A 14,843-nucleotide genomic window follows, 5' to 3' on the forward strand; every position below is an offset into this window, starting at 1 on the left:
GGGGATTGCCCCAGGCTTGGAGCATTGCTGCAGGCCCCCTGCTGTGAGGCTGACTGCTGTAGCTCCTCCTGGACTTCATCTGGATGAGCAGCGAGACAGACCTTTCCTGCCATGCTGGTAAACTGCTTCCCTGCTCCTAGAGCAGTTCTGAGTTGGTTTTCTAGTTGTTTGGAGGGAATTTGGGAGAGCTTCAAAGGGTTCCTTCCTTACTTTTCCATCTTGACCCTGAAAGTCAGGTAGCTTTCTTAAAGCCTGCAGCCACATAGGGGAAGAGAGGTGTAGGACTAGAGCTATTAGGAAGGGTGGGATTAAGTGAAGTTTTTTTTTTTAAGATGGTAGACTTGGAAATTTTGATAGGTAGTAAGGAAGGCTTTATCTGATAAGGAGAGAGTGGAAATAAGATAAATTATGATCTGGATTGCAGATGTCATCATATATCTTTGTCTCCAAACTGATCCATTTTCTAAACTTCCTTATAAATTGTCAAGGGCACCATCATACTTGTATTCAGTGTTATCTTTGATACCTGACTTTCTCCCATAGCATCTGCATTTCCAATTGATGGCCAGATCTTATGTACTTAAATATCTCTTACATGTGTCATTTTCTGTTTAATCGTACAGACACCCTAGTTCAGGTCCTCATCATCTCTTGCCTGAATTATTGAAATATACATATGCGTTATTTGTCTCGCTGCTTGCAGTATCTTCTCCTTCTAATATCTTCTAATCCATCCTCCACATAGATGCCAGAATGATTTTCCCAAAGTATGGGCTTAGTCATTTCACTCTCCTACTCAGTAGACTGCAGTGACTCCCCATTAACAGTAGACTAGGATCAAGTACTATTTCATCTTAATCTCATTTTCTATTTATTTTAATTTTGTCTAAGTTTTATAATATATATAATTATCAGTATATGCACTGCATGCATATAATTTCTAAATTTGCAAATATTGACATTGGAAGTGAATGCTCAAAATTTTTTTACTAATGGAGATAAAATTTGGAAAGTACTTGACTATATGACCCATCATTTCCTTTATTTTTTCTTTCTTTCCAATAGGGCTACTGAATTGGTACCTTATGGGAATGTCATGAACTTATTAGTACAGGGTATTCCAAAAGTCTTGGTACAGTTTTAATTTTAAGCTCTTAAAGCTTAATTAAAGCTACTAAAGCTTAAAAATAAATTAAAGAGTTTTGGGGACACTTTGTATATTAGTAATTTTAAATAGTCCTGGTTCCAAGTACAGAGCTGTGTTTTCCCAGTGAGGTAAAAGAATGTGTGTGTGTATACAGGCACAATGCTTCCTATGATCTTCTTTTCTAAATAGTGGCAGCTGCCAAATCTTAGACGATCTTGACAATGACTCCTTGGGTAGTTGAGCTCTTTTTGTTTTTAAATTTATTTTATTCTGAACTTAAGAAATAAAACAAGCATTTCCATAACAAAGTGGGATAGAAAAACAGGCAATTGTACCAGAAATTGCATATCCATTATATACAACTTGCTATTCCTTTCAAATATACAACTGTTATCAAGTAACTTTCTCCTCCCTGGCTCCCCCAAACTTTGAGATAGCTACCATTAGACAAGAATCTGTGTATGTATTTGTGTGTGTGTGTTCTTTTTCTGAATGCAAACAGCATCTTCCTTCATAGGTCTTTGCTGTTAATTTGAGTATTTATAATAGTCAGAATGCCTTGGTTCTTCAAAGTTGTTCTTAAAAGAATACTGCTATTAGCGTAACACGTATACAGTGTTCTCTTGGTTCTAATCATTTTGCTCTTCATTATTTCATGGAGATCTCTCCATGCTTTTCTAATATTACTGAGCTCATAATTTCTTTTAGCAGAGTGATATTCCTTTATGAACATATACCACAATTTTTTTTTTAGCCATTCCCCATTTGACAGACATCCCCACACTTTTAAGTTCTTTGCCACCACAAAGAGAGCTGCTATAAATATTTTAGAACATATAGATTATTTTTCTTTTTCCCTGATCATCTTGGGAAACAGACATAATAGTGGTATTGCTGGGTCAAAGGGTAATAACTCTTTGGGCATAATTACAAATCTCTTTACAAAATGGGTTGGGTCAGTTCACAGCTCCACCAACAATGAATTAAGGTCTCAATTTTTCCATATCCCCTCCAACATTTGTCACTTTTCCCTTCTTTCATTTTTAGCCAATCTGTTAGGTGTAAAATGATATCTCAAGGTTTTGTTTTGATTTGTATTCATCTAATCAATAATGATTTAGAGAATTTTTTTATTATGACTGTTTTGATTTCTTCATTGGAAAACTGCTTGTTCATAATCTTTGACCATTTATCAATTCTTATAGATTTGACAAAGTTCTTTATATATTTCAGATATGAAACCTTTATCTGAGGAACTGCCTGGAAATTTTTTTTTTCTAGTTTTCTGCTTTCTTTCTGATCTTGGCTGCATTTGTTTTATTTGTACGAAACCTTTTTAATTAAATATACTCAAAATTATCCATTTTACACTCATATTGCTCTCTTTCTCTTGTTTATTCATAAATTGTTTACCTATCCATAAGTCTGATAGGTAATAATGTTCCATGTTCTTCAAATTTTCTTGTAATATCTCTAGGTCATGTGTCCATTTTGACCTTATTTTGGTAAATGGTGTAAGATATTTCTGCCATACCGCTTTCTAGCATTCCCAACAATTTTTACCAAATAATGAATTATTATCCCCCAAATATAAATTTTCACACTTGTCAAACACAAGGTTACTATAGTAATGTGCTGCTGTAAATTGTATGTCTACTCTATTTCACTGATCTAACTTTCTTTTTTCTTGGCCAGTACCAGATAGTTTTGATAATTACTGATACCTAAGCAGGAAACAAAGATACAGACCAGTTTCATGAATGAATATGGATGTAAAAATCCTAAATACAATACCAGCTAAAAGTTTACAACAAGGGATTTGTACTAGGAATCAGTGATGATTTAATATAAGTAAAACTAAGAACATAATTATATCAGTAATAAAAGTAACAAAAGTCACATGATTATATCAGTAGATGCAGAAAAGGCCTTTTGATAAAATATTATTCCTATCAAAAACACTTTTTTTAAAGTATAGGTATAAAAGGGTTTTTCCTTAAACTAATAAAACATTTATATAAAACCATCAGCAAACATTTGTAATCTGGGTGAGGTAGAACCTTTCCAGTAAGATCAGTTATGAAACTAGTTTGACAATTGTTACAACTATCATTCTGTATTGTATTGGAAATCGTAGCAGTAGCAATGAGAGAAGAAAAAGAAATAGAAGGAATGAGAATAGGAAATGAGAAAATAAAACTATTTCTTTTTACAGATGATATGGAAACTTGGAAAATCCTAAGACTCAACTAAACAGTTAAAACAATTGATTTTAGCAAAGTAGCAGGATATAAAGTAAATCTACATCAGCATTCCTATATATCACAAACAGAAATCTTCAAGAAGAAATAGTGATATCCCATTTAAAATATATCTAGACAGTATAAAGTACCTGGGAGTACAATTGCCAAAACAAATCTAGGAACTTTATGAACAAAATTATGAAAAAGTTTTGATACAAATAAAATCATATTTAAATAATTATAGAAATATTAACTGTTCATAGGTAGGCAGGGCCAATATAATAAAAATAGCAATTTTACTAAAACTAATTTATATAGTCAATGCCATCCTAATTAAATTACCAAAAACTATTTTACTGAGTTAGAAAAAGTAATAACAGAATTCATTTCGAAGAACAAAAGGTCAAGAATACCAAAGGTACTAATGAACAAATGTAAAGGAGGAAAGTTTAGGGAACCACAGATTTATATGAGTTATTAGAAAATAAAATTTGCTGCCTAGCACTTTCAGCTTCTTGGTTGTATCAGTGGAAAAAAAAAAAAAAACTTTGTGTTCATTTCCTGGTTGGGATTTTTGTGCTTTGTATTGAAAGCTCAACTAAAAGGACTGTTTTTCTTCTTGCTCAGCAGGCTTACTTCCTGTTTCCTTGTTTAAAAAATTTTTTTTTATAATCATCTAAATTCTTTAGTCAGAAATCCGTTCTGGCCCAAACTAGTAATTGATAAATTGTAATGGACAAAGTACTAATGAAAGCAGCTTATTCTGGCAAATACCTGTGTTGTAATTGAGCTAATATGAGAATCATATTATCATATGATATGATCATAATCAGATTATCATAAAGGCCCAAATTATTGTCTTAAAAAGTTTTGAGAATTTTATGTGAATGTTGAATATTTCCAGAAGTTAATTATCAAAATTTTAAGAGCTGGCAGAGGATATTTTATTGTTATTAATTTAGAATAAACTTACCTAAGTTAGGTATTGTTACTGGTTACTGGAGATACTAAGATCTAAAAATCCCACGTTAGTGCTGATCTTCAAGCAACTTGTCTTCTACCAGGGAAGAAAATGGTTCCCATTTCTGAAGCACATTGTGGTTTACAATGGGTTTCGACAATTCTGTGAGGTGGCAATACAAGTATTATTATCCCATTTTATAGATGAAGCGAGATTTTCTGTAGTTACATATAGTGGAAGAGTGTCAGAATTGGAATCTAGGTCTTTTTGGACTTCAGGTAGGGCACTCTTATAGTATTCCACATTTGCTTAATTTTAACTCTTATTTCTGTAGTATTTTAAGGTTTGCAGATTAATCTCCTTTTAATAACTCTGTAAGTGGTTATTATCCCCATTTTAACAATAAGGAAACTTAAGTATCATGCCCAGAGTCTTATACAGCTGAGAAATGTCTGTCTAGGCTAAGGATTTCAACCTTGTTCTCCATTGTAACACATAACCTCTTTATATTGGAACAGAACACTAACTTTCCATTCCTAATTAGGTATGGTATTTTAATACCATATTCCTAAGTAATATGAATAGAGATGCTGTTTTAAATAATAACTAATACATTAATGATTTGTTTCTTGAAAACCAGGTTATGTTCTCTGTAATTGTTTAAATGTCATGGTCTGGACTTGTTAATGTTTCCTTTTCCTACATATCTTCATAAATGTTTTAGAATTTGTTATGTGAATTTCTCTAACTTGTCCCAGTTGACCAGTATTTCTGTAAATACGTTAAATCCTTTTTGGAGGGAGGTAAAGGATTTTTTTTCCTTCTTGAACTTTCGATCATAATGAAGGGGAAAAAGAATAAGACTTAGAACTGAAAGAGACCTTCTAGATTTCTAGTCCAGGCTCTTCAGTTATCTGAGTTGAGATCTGAGCCTAGGTGTTCTTTGCAGTATACCACACAATTCATTAACATAATTACTAATGCAAAAGATCAAGTGAACAAACAGTATACATTTACTGTTGATAGGTGGACCACTTGATGTTAGCTATCTAGGTTCCATTATTACTTTGATGAATGAATAACATGTGTCTTTCTGCCAGTGTCAGATTGACCTCATAATGTTCCTAGAGGGAATTATGAAAATCTAATTATGTTTTTACCAAGCCAGCTTCAAAGGAGTACTAATTATACTACGAAAAAGAAGAAAATTCAAGATATTTTTCAAAGGTAAAGGAAACAGTACAATTATTAAAAAAGATAGAGCGGTGACTAGTTGGTCAAGTAAAAACTCTTTCACACTCTATTCCCTTAACTTCATATCCCTACTCCTTCCAACTTCTTAAAATAGGTTGTTTAAAGAAAAGATGGTTTCATAAAATAATAATTGCCAACATTTATGAAGTGCTTTAAGGTTTGCTAAGCATTTTACATTTGTTATTTTGTTTATCCTCACAATAATTCCATGAGGTAAATGTTGGTATTATCCATTTTGTATAGATGAACAAAATGAGACAGGGAAGGAGAGGGAGTAAGCATTTATTAAGCACCTACTGTGTGTCAAGCACTGTATTAAGTGATTTACACATACTGTCTCATTTGATTGAGAGTTTCATAACTTTCCCAGGGTCACACATCAAGTAAGTGTCTGAACCTGAATTCAAACTTGGGTCTTTCCAAGTCCAGAGCTCCATGTACTAATTATTGACTATAACACTGCTACCACTTATAGTTGGGGCATTTTTAATTCTTGTATGTTACTACTTTGTGCTCATAAAATATTTAATAATTTCTTCTACTTAAGGCATATTTTGATGCTTTCTTTTGATATGGAGATGATCCTGATTGTTATTTTTAAAAACTTACAGAAGAATATAAGCTTTCATGGTATGAACAAGTTGGTTAGGCTTGCAGTACAGAGGACCAAGCTAGCTAAGTTTGAAGAGAGTTTATTATTGGGTGATAAATATGTTGACAGGATTACAGTCTGCATAGGTGAAGTTGCTATAAAACAATAAACTGATAAGAATCAAAAGGTCTTTTGCAAGAAGGGGATAGCAATCAGAACTTATGTATTACCTCGCAGTGGACTTAATTTTTTTACAAGGATGTTTTTTTATAAGAAATATCCTTGGGGGCAGCTAGGTGGCTCAGTGAATAGAGCACAGGCCCTGGAGTCAGGAGGACCTGAGTTGAAATTTGACCTCAGACACTTAACACTTACTAGCCATGTAACCTTGGGCAAGTCACTTAACCCTAATTGTCCTGCCTTCTCCCCCTCCAAAAAGCCCCCCCCCAAAAAAAAAAAGAAAGAAGGAAATATCCTTTAGAAAATTATGTGATTGATACATTCAGCAAATTAAAATATGAAGTACCCACCTAAGAAGCTGTGTGGGAACTCAAGTTACATAAACCTGATACCCTGCCCTCAAAGAGTTCACATTTTGGCAGGGAATATGAGATGAATAAAAATAATAGTAGTACAAAGCAGCAATTAGTGTGGGTGAGGTAGTATGATTTAGATTAGAGGTATCAAACACTCAAGCCTGCCACACTCCCAAGGACTGCCAGATTAAAATGTAGTTTCTATCAGATTTAAATGTTGATATATTAGTTACACACACACACACACAAACAAACGAATGTGTACTTCTAGGTCAGTATGTGGTCACAGGAATCCTTACGTATGGCTTCATGGCCTTGTTTCTGTTTGAGCCTAATACCACTGGTGTAGGAAATAGAGAGTTGACCTTGGAGTTTAAGCCCTCCTTTTAACGATACTGTGCAAGTAACCTCCCAGTGATGGAGGCAACACTTTTAGAATAGTTGCAGAACAGTGTTGATCTGCTTTGGTAGAGGGAGTTTCTTCACTGGGAGTTCCCCTATATCAATAAAAGCATAAGTCCCTTCTCCCCCACCCCAAAACTCTAAATGCCAGATGTTTAGTACAAAGTACTATAGGAGTTCAGAAGAGGGGGTGATGATGAAATCTTCAGGTAACAGTGGATATGGGCCTTGAATGTTGGCTGGATAAAGAAAGAAAATGTGATATATTAAGTTTGGGCACATCAACCAGATTGCCTGGAGCCTACAAAGCTAGATTTGGGAAGAACCAGATTAAAGTATAATTGGGAAATATTTAACAAAATAGTAACATTAAAATAGGACATAGCTAATGTTAACATGTGGTTTTCTAAGTAAATATATAGCCTGAAGGGATCTTTATGTACAGTTCATTTGCATCCCCTCTCCCTACCCCCACCTCCATTTTACTTTGACCTAATATCTTCCATTGTAGAGGTTTTCCTGTCCCTAGCTCTTGCTACTAGGTCCCATTAGGTTCTCCCCTTCCCCTCAGTCTTTTTGCCAAAGGACTGTTCCCTTTTCCTCCTCTTGACTGGATTCAACCTCCACCTTCCCTATCCTCACCTCTGTGGGAGGCATCCCAGAGCCTTTGCTCCACTCTAACTCTCAGGCCCACCCATCCTCCTTCCCTGTGGTTGTGAATGAGTGTCTGCAATTCTCCTTAGCTCCCCCATCCCCACTCTCCTTTTTAGGGCTGCCCTAGGTTATTAAAATTGATTGGACGAACAAGAAATCACTAATTGGTCTTTCTGGTAAACTGGAGGATCATCAGTTCTTACTGTTAGCTCTAACACTACATTCTCCTTATCCTCAGTCCTTGTGGGTCTAGAGACTGTAGGGTAAGGATCACTAAGGACCGCCAAGCTTTCCCTTCTACCCTGAAAGGTAAGTCATATATCTGTATTGTTTTCTGCAATTCCTGCAGTAAGAGCTCTTGGTGAGTTAGAACTTCCTTGCTTTTCTGTTTGTATCTGTTTGTATCCCCAGCATCAGAGGGTCACAGTGTCAGGCACATAGTATACATTTAATAAAAGCCTTTTTATAGATTTATTCATTAGTAGTAGGAGAAAAAGCTAGAAGAGAATGTTGGGTCAGTTATGATGAACTTTGAACTCCATACTAAGGATCTTACACTTGGTAGAAATCTAATGCATCTTTTTAAGGTTAGAGCCACTTATGAAAGAGACTTTCTCTAGAGAAATTATGCTGAATTTTCAGTATAACATACCACACAAATTATTTTATGTTGTGATTGAAATCTAGTGCTTTTCTTTAAGGTTATGTTAACAATTTAAAATATTTTCATGAACTTACATTTGAAGAAAGTTTCCTAGCTCTAATTTTAAAGAAAACATCAAATTTAAATTGAGGTCAGTTCAAAGAGCATGAAGTTTGTGTTGTGGTTGTACCTGGGTGCTGAATTCATCTAAATATTTGCTGGAAAAAAAAAGTTTTTCCCAGATGTAAAATTTTAGTTCAGAAATATAATATAATTTATAGCCTCTGTCAAAATGCTTGTATCCAGAGTGTCCCAAAAGTTATAGTAAAGCTTTAATTTGTTATTGTTTTGTCGTTGTAATGGTAACGTAATTTGAAGATCCCCTTGTATTGACAAGCTAGTTTTGGGTTAAGTTTTAATACCCAGAGCTTGTGAATCCCACAGTGGGATGGACTTATTGACATGACAGGAGGGGGCGGAACAGGGAGGAGCTGGTACCATGTATAGGGAAAAGCCCAAGCTGAGAGAGGCCAGAACTTCTGGGAGCAACATGGTGGAGACAGAGAGAGTGAGAAAGAGAACTGCCGGGCATGAAAATGCTGAGAGAGAACTGCCAGCTGGGCCACCTGGAGCTGCCAAGAACTGAGGAGGCATGACTGTAGTGCCAGTATTTTGTCTGTCTGTTTTGATATTACTTTGTCAAATTCATTTGTTGATAGAGGCCTCCGACCTTGTTGGGTCTATGTTGATTTCACAGGCAGAAAGTGAATTGATGAGGAAGTGGCAATATGCATGAATGTTATTGTGTCTTTGTTAAGCCTTGTCTTCTTCAGAACTGAAACTATGGGAAAGGGATTTGTGGAAGCTTGAGAATCTGCCTCAGGTCAAGATGAAAAGACTTCTCTCTCCTTGGGTACTTAATGCTGACTGATGATGTTGTAACCTAGTTGTGACCTAGGGGTGGATGGCCTTTGTGCTTAGTGAGTGACTAAATGAATGTACTTTGTTTAAAACTGTGTGACCACTTTGATGAAAACTACCAGCCATTTTACTGTTAAGTTGTTGAGTTGTGACATGGTGAATGTTGTATTTTGATTTTCTGTGAATGTTTTGCTTTAGTTTACTGTTGAAATAAATGGAGAGTTCACTATGCTTGTACTCAGAACCTTGATTGTTCACAGCAGCAGTCCTCTGGGAAGCTGCTTGTGTTTGGCATTACAGTCATTCAGTCATGTCTGACTCTTCATGACCCCCTGGATCATAGAATTCTAGGTCCTTCCTATCTTCCACTATCTCCTGAAGTCTGTCTAAACTTGCATTCATTGCTTCCATGACTTTGTCTGTCTGTCTGTCTGTCTGTCTATCTATCTCATCCTGTGCCTTTACTTTTTTCCTTTTGCCTTCAGTCTTTCTCAACTCCAAAGTTTTTTTTGTTGTTTTGCTTTTTGGAGGGCAATTGGGGTTAAGTCACTTGCCCAAAGTCACACAGCTAGTAAGTGTTAAGTGTCTGAGGCCGGATCTGAACTCAGGTCCTCCTGACTCCAGGGCCGGTGCTCTGGTCACTGTGCCACCTAGCTGTCCCTCCAAAGTTTATTCCAGTGAATCCTTTCTTCTTCTTATATGGCTAAAGTATTTAAGCTTTAGTTTCAGTATTTGTCCTTCCAGAAATAGTCTGAATTAATTTCTCTTAAGTATTTAGATTTGATCTCTTTGCTTTCCAAGGGACTCTCAAAAGTCTTCTCTAGCACCATAGTTTGAAAGTCTATATGGACCTTTGTCAGCAAGATGGTGTCTCTGATTTTTAGTACACTGCCCAGATGTGCCATAGCTCTTCTTCCAAGGAACAAGATCTTTTAATTTCATTACCATCTTCAGTGATCTTTGAGCCCAAGAATATAAAATCTTAGACTGCTTCCATTTCTTCTCACTGTTTTCCAAGAAGTGAGTTGCCATCATCTTAGTTAAGCTTTTTTAGGGTGCTTCAAAAGTTTTAGTGCATTTTATGCTATTAAAACATAAGACCTATGAACTTCACATTATCCACTGATTTCTAAAGCATACTTTTACATAAAGAACTAACCATTTGATGAATGTTCTAAGTTTTTTACACCCTAAATTTTGGTCACAAACTGAATATTCTGCTGTAAATGAATTTGATTTTGTTTTCTCTGAAGGCAGTTATTCTTTTATTCCATGCTAACTATTATCATTTCCAAAGTGTTTATTAACATCCTTCAATAAGATTTTGGATGGAATGACTTCTCGTAATCTGTGCTTGCTGATAATTAGAATCCTAGAATATGAGAACTAGAAGGGATTTTATAGGCCTCCCCTTTGTCCTGTCTCCTCATTTTGCAGATGAGGAACCTGAGACTCAGAGAGCTTAAATAATTATTCTGCATGACATAGCTAGTTAAATAAAATGGAATTGCTAACACATACTCCCAGACCATTACTTTTTCTGCTACACAGTAAGGTTTCATTGGCATGCCTTTATTCAAAATTTACTGAATCAGAAAACCCATATATTAGAGATTTTAAAATTGCCTCTATTTTTGTTTATCTTAAATAAAAATGCTTTGAAAGACAATTAAAAAAAAAGACTGGATCTCTGTATCTGCCTCATGCTGGAAGTGCAGGGGCTGCTTAGGGACTTGGTAGTGCTGTGAATAAAATGGGAGCTTTGATGCTCCATTTCTGACCTAGGCAGATGATCCCTGATTCCTAGAGCTTCCTAGTGATTTTGAATTTAATTGGGGTCCTCAGTTGATTCCGCTCACCACAGCTCAGAACTCCTAAGCTCACAATATCCAACAGCCTCAGGCCCCATAACAGGGATTTTAGATATGCAACACCATGCCCAATGAAGAAAAATATTTCATGAAATTTGAATACTACTACTATAAATATTTTATATACTTTTTAAAATGTTACTATTAAAATTAAAGCATTTTTTCCAATTACAGAAAGACATTGGGACCAGTAGTTTGTCATCTGGAAGTTCTCTTTTACAAGAAGTCGGAATCCAGAATGAGGAGGTGGCAGCTTTTTGTAAAACCATTTCAAAGTAAGAAAACTTTCTTTTTAAGCTAGTGATTCATATTTTATTGAGTTGGTTTAAGAAACATTTAACTTTATGAAAACCAGTGACAGATCGCAATTGTTTGTTATTGTTTGTTGATTTTAAGAAATAATATGACTCAGACTAAAATGTAACCTTAAAGTTTTTCTTCAGAAAAATCTTTACAGATTTTATAAGACTCCAGGGCAGGCATGACTTTAGAGATTACTTTCTTTAGTAATTCCTTGAATATTAACAACAAACAGAGTATTAAAAGGCAACTATATAAATGTGTGTGTGGAAAGCCAGGAAAGTTTTCATTACCTTTATTTTGCATTTATTCTTTCTGAATAAATGGATAGCCCCCTTCATGGAGAGAGTATGGAGACTTAGACAAATGGGAGTCTTTACGCTGCTTCCATTAGAATTTCCCACCTTGTTCTCCATTGGCTAGGTGCAACCTCCTAAACTGCCCAAGTCATGATCCCCTCAAACAAGATGACCCTCTTCCTGGATGTTACTCCTTGCATGTTCCTTGGATGTTACTCCTTGATGCATTCGCTCCTCTCATGCATGGGCTAACATGGGTTGCATGTTTGGATAATGAGGTTCTAACTATACAGGGTGTGTAAGTTACTATGCATGAGGCTAGTTATGGATGGTATTAGTAAGAAGTTGGTGACCATTGCTTGACCCTGGTTGGTTTGAGCCAGTTTCAACCTGAGCCCCCGTGAAGAGGAACTTATAGATTTCTTCAAGCTATATGGTTGGATAGGGTTGCTCTGCCCTTCCCTTCCCCATCCTGATTGATACCTTCCTGCATGTCCTGTGTAACATCTGTCTTTGCAACGTCCATTATTCTTTTTTTTTTTTTAATGAGCAATCGGGGTTAAGTAATTTGCTCAAGGTTACACAGCCAGTTATTTCTGGGTGTGGTGCTAAGTATTTGATCCCGGATTTGATCCCCAGGTCATCCTGACACTGGAGCCGGTGCTCTTACTCGCTGAGCCACCTGGCCGCCCCTAACATCCATTATTCTTATAGAATCTGGAAACCAAACTATTAGCATTTCTCACATGTGGATGTTATAAGGCCCAAACAAAAGACATTATAAGGCCCAATTACTACTTCCTTTCCAGGATCTAAAAATATTCTTTCTTAAAGATAACATTATACTAATTGTGAAAAGTCCTAGAACACTATAATATTCAGTAACAGTAATAACTATTAACTAGAATTTAGCACTTTAAGATTTGCAAAGCACTTTATAAACATTACCTCATTTTATACTCAAATAAGTGCTGTTATCACCCCCATTTTACAAATGATGAAACCAAGGTAAACAGTTAAGTGACTAGTAGTTTAGGGCTATTTCCACCATGCCAACTAGCTGCTCATAAAACCCTTTTAGTAGAATTCACTTTAATGCAAAAGATACTGCCCTAACTGTCTACAGATAAAGTGGATGAAAAATGCATATTACCACTCACAGCTGAGTGCTTTAACCCATTGAATTACTCCTTGTTTGCATCTTTGTTCAGCTTCTACAGATGCATAATGGACTAGCCCAAAATTGAGTAGTAAGAGATTTGAGCTGGATCACCCTTGGGACATAGTGCATTCATTGCCTTTAATGATCAGAAACTTAGACACTGCTGCAAAGTTTATGTCTTTAATCATAATAATTTTCCAGTGAGACTGCATTACAGTGAATCATGTTCTTCTGTGGTGTCAGAGGAATTAAAATTACAAGAATTAAAAGGGCAGTTATGGATGTAAGTAGACTATAGCATGTTACCAGAAATAACTTGTATGCAAAAAAAAATGGAATGAAAGACCTGCCTGATATTTTAAGCAATTTTTTACCTAACCAGTAAATGTTACATTTTTGTTATTATGTGAACTGATAACCTGGCATCATTATAATAGGCTTATATAAATTAGAACTTAATCACTTGAGATAAATATAATTAGTTTTATACTTAAATGTATGTGAATTGAATACAATTTGAAATAAAAAAAATGGTTTTCTGATCATGTGGTTTGCTTTTGAAAGCTTGTCTTTTGTGCCCCTCATAGCGGATATGTATGAGTACACAACACAGTGAGTTAGTCAGATGCTAAGAATGAAGCAAGACTGAAGAGTGGTCAGATTGGTGGAGAGAAAACCAGGGAAGAGCAGTGTCATAAAAACCCAGGGAGAGTGTCCAGGAAAAGAGGATTATAAACCGTATCAAAGACTTTGGAATTGACCATCAAAATCATTGGCAACTTTGGAGAGAACAGTTTTCATTTGAATGTAAGACCAGAAGCCAAACTGCAGAGAGTTTTGAAGATTGAGAAGAAAGGAAGTGGAGAAACTGATTGTAGATGTAATTTAGCCACGAAGGGGAGGAGAAATATAGGGTGGTAGCTATCATGGATAGTTGGATCAAGTGAAGGTTTTTAAAAGATGGGGAAGATATGGATACCTTTGCAGGCAACAGGGAAGTAGCCAGTATATGGGGAAGACACTGAAAAATTGGTGATAGAAAGGGACAGTCTGCTGGAACAGATAGGATGGAATGGGATCAAGAGTGAAAAAGGTTACTTTTTCATTTGTGACAGGAGTGAAGGAGGAGATACTTGGGGAAGGCATCTCAGGGATGTGAGATGAGAGGATGATGGAATCCTTTGGCAAATAAATGGGCTCAATTTTTTCAGTGAAGTATGAGACTAAGTCCTTAGCTGAGAGGGTAAGGGCAGGGGGTACAATGGAAGGAATAAAAAGTTTGGAATAGTTACTGTGTTGAATTGGATAGTGATCTGATTGGGGGGCTCCTTGGGAAGAGGAATTTTCATTCTTTGTACTTATATCCCCAGTGGACCTAGTCCAGTTATGCACAGTGCCTGGTACATCATAGACATTAAATAAATGCTTCTTGATGGAGTGTCCTATTTATAGAAGAAGTACTATGAGATACCATAATTATAGTGGCTCTGAAACATTGTTTTGATGAAGACCTAACAGTTCTTTAAAAAACATTTTCTGAATCCCTGTATTATTGATAGGTAAGTTTGAGACATAGCTGTTGTGTTATTTTTCCAAGGTAATAAAACAGACTGATGGTAGTTATGTGACTGAAATCTTGTTCTTTTTTTCCTTTTAAAATGTTTTGTTGATATCTTGTTTTAATTTTAATTTTTAAAATATCTGTCTCCCTTGCAAGCCATCCTTTTTTTGTTTGTTTTCACATTAATAGTCAGGTTGTAAAGAAGGATTATAACTAATGGAATGAACAGTGGGAAAGAGAAACAAAACAAAACAAGAAAGAGCATTCATTCTGAATTCAGACTCTGTAATTCTTTCT

At 35.6% G+C, this 14,843-nt stretch overlaps 1 protein-coding gene across 3 annotated transcripts in view; it reads left to right on the forward strand.

Moving 5' to 3' along the window:
* Positions 1-14,843, forward strand: part of PIK3C2A (phosphatidylinositol-4-phosphate 3-kinase catalytic subunit type 2 alpha) — a 151,496-nt gene that overhangs the window by 42,334 nt on the left and 94,319 nt on the right. For all 3 annotated transcript variants that reach the window (XM_069091101.1, XM_069091099.1, XM_069091100.1), the window contains one exon: positions 11,399-11,499. Coding sequence is in view for 2 of the 3 variants with exons in the window: in XM_069091099.1 (XP_068947200.1) it covers positions 11,399-11,499 (101 nt within the window). In the remaining variant the exon portion in view is untranslated. The remainder of the gene's footprint in view (positions 1-11,398; positions 11,500-14,843) is intronic.

Source organism: Petaurus breviceps, unplaced genomic scaffold, assembly GCF_028583685.1.
Source record: "Petaurus breviceps papuanus isolate PSGF00001 unplaced genomic scaffold, PetGlider_PUasm1.0 188, whole genome shotgun sequence".
Taxonomy (NCBI): domain Eukaryota; kingdom Metazoa; phylum Chordata; class Mammalia; order Diprotodontia; family Petauridae; genus Petaurus; species Petaurus breviceps.